Source organism: Nicotiana sylvestris, chromosome 8 (genome assembly GCF_000393655.2).
Source record: "Nicotiana sylvestris chromosome 8, ASM39365v2, whole genome shotgun sequence".
NCBI classification, from domain to species: Eukaryota; Viridiplantae; Streptophyta; class Magnoliopsida; order Solanales; family Solanaceae; genus Nicotiana; species Nicotiana sylvestris.
Genome location: NC_091064.1, coordinates 195,415,217 through 195,417,489, shown reverse-complemented (window position 1 = coordinate 195,417,489; position 2,273 = coordinate 195,415,217). Strand labels below are relative to the sequence as shown.

The 2,273-nt window shown below is 38.2% G+C and overlaps 1 protein-coding gene across 1 annotated transcript; it reads left to right on the top strand.

Annotated features, from left to right (window-relative positions):
* The first annotated feature begins 1,388 nt into the window (after positions 1 to 1,388).
* LOC138876202 (uncharacterized) lies at positions 1,389 to 1,880 on the top strand. The gene has a single exon (XM_070155107.1). The coding sequence runs from the start codon at positions 1,389 to 1,391 to the stop codon at positions 1,878 to 1,880; it is 492 nt and encodes a 163-aa protein (XP_070011208.1).
* Positions 1,881 to 2,273: the final 393 nt, after the last annotated feature.

The following is a 2,273-nucleotide window of genomic DNA, read 5'->3' as shown; positions in this document are numbered from 1 at the left end:
TAGAAAATCAAAGAAAGCTTCGAAATAACTTAACAGAAACTCAAATCGGAAAAGATAAGGGTTCTTGAAGGTAGAGTTTTGAAAGAAACCTTGAGAAAGTGTTTAAAAGTTTAGAGTAAACATAGATCTAAAATAGATCTAATGAAATCGGTAGAAGCTCAAAGGTTAGGGTTTCAGAAGAACCCCAGATGGTGAGAAAGGCTTGGAAACCATCGATCTAAGCAGGAGAAGTCAAGAGTCCGGCATGAATGGCCATGTCTGGCCGAAGCAAAGTCAAAGATGACCGGAGACAGCCATAAGAACTAAAACCGACCAAGGTCTGGACCAGGCTTTCCCAATCTGGCCTTGAAACTATAGTACTCGAACACATAGAAGCCAAGGGAAGAGGATACAAGCCTCCAATGGCTTCGGAGGCCATGGATATGGGGGATTTTCAAGTGGTAATTAAGGGCGGCGGCTAGGGTTTAAGAGGGGATTGAGAGACAATTGAGAGAGAAGAGGGGTTCAGAGGTAGCTGTAGGCGATAAATGGTTAGGGTTTGGGGGTAATTGGGAATTAATTTAGGAAAGGGTTGGTGGTGGTCGTTAATCATTTTGATCAACGGCCTAGATTGAATGGGTAGGTAGGGGATCCGGGTGGGTTGTTCTAATTGGGTCGTGGGTCGGGTATGGCTAGGATTTGGGATAGGTAATTGGGTTTAAAATTGGGGTTCAATTCAGGCTACCATTGAAACACAATTGGGCTATACTTTAAATAGCCATTCTTCCATTATTTATTTTATAAAAATAGTAGAATAATTTCTGAAAATACATTAAAGGTACTAAAATGATTAATAACACATAATTGTCAAATTAAAAATATTGGACCAAATTTTTATAGACCTAAATGTAATTAATCTAAAAGAGGCTAATATTGCAATTATATGCAATTTAGCTTTAAAAAAACTAAATAAGTTTGTAAAAATATGCAAAAAATTACATTAGCTATATTTTAGTACAAAATATGAGATTCCAATAAATGAATCACCAAAAATGATAATTTTGGGAATAATTATTGGGTTTTTTCTGGATAAGATAGGGCAATAAATTGATTTAAAAATCTTTAAAAAATTAAGAAAAAATAATAAAACATTTGGACATACTTATATATGCATACATATGCTATTTTGAAAGTATTTTGCATATTAAAAATATATAGGGAAAAATTGGGTATCAACATCACTAATAATGCCGCCAATCTCAATAGTGACCTCTTGAAATCCATGTGTGATACCTTCAAAATCAAGCACAAAACTCTACAGCATATAGACCTCAGATGAATGGAGCCGTAGAAGCCACCAACAAGAAAATCAAGAAGATACTAAGGAAGATGGTAGAAAACCACAAACAATGGCACGAGAAGTTACCCTTTGCCAATTGGGTTACCACACTACAGTCCGCACATCAACTGGAGCAACCCCCTATTTAGTGGTTTATGGTACCAAAGCTGTTATCCCAACCAAGGTAGAGATTCCTTCTTTGAGAATCATACAAGAAGTTGAGCTCAAGGATGCAGAATGGATAAGGAGTCGCTATGAGCAATTGGACCTTATAGACGGGAAAAGAATGAACGCAGTATGTCACGGTCAGCTTTATCAGAGCAGAATGTCCAGAGCTTTCAACAAAAGGGTCAAACTAAGACAGTTTACACCAGGACAGTTGGTGCTGAAGAAGATCTTCCCGCATCAACATGAAGCCAAAGGTAAATTCTCTCCCAACTGGCAAGGTCCCTACATGGTTCACAAAGTGCTGATAGGAGGGGCACTCATACTTGCAGAAATGGACGGAGAAGTTTGGCCGAAACCAATCAATTCAGTTGCAGTCATAAGATACTATGTTTAGGCTATTCACATTTCTTCATCTGATGTGACTGTACTACGCTTGACCTAATTCCCATTTAAGAGGGGATACATAGGCAGCCCTGTGGGTTCGGTCATATCTTAATAAAATTTTTATTTTTTCCCCAGATTCAAAAACTAGGGTAGAATTTTGAGGAGGACCCTCAGAATTCCGGAGCAAGTGTAGCCAACTCCGTCGTAGGCCAGAAAGTCAGAAATTGGCTAAGAAATTAGGGCGGAATTTTGAGAAGAATTCTCAAAATTCCGGAGAAGGGTCAGCAAGTTTAATCGCACGCAAACGGTGAAATAACATTTACCAAACTAGGGCAAAATTTTGAGGAGGATCCTCAAAATTCTAAAACAAGAAAGCATAAAGTCCCTGAAACGTGTTACAGTC

Excerpts from the sequence above, each read along its gene's own strand:
- LOC138876202 (XM_070155107.1), top strand. The coding sequence starts at position 1,389 with ATGGCACGAGAAGTTACCCTTTGCCAATTGGGTTACCACACTACAGTC.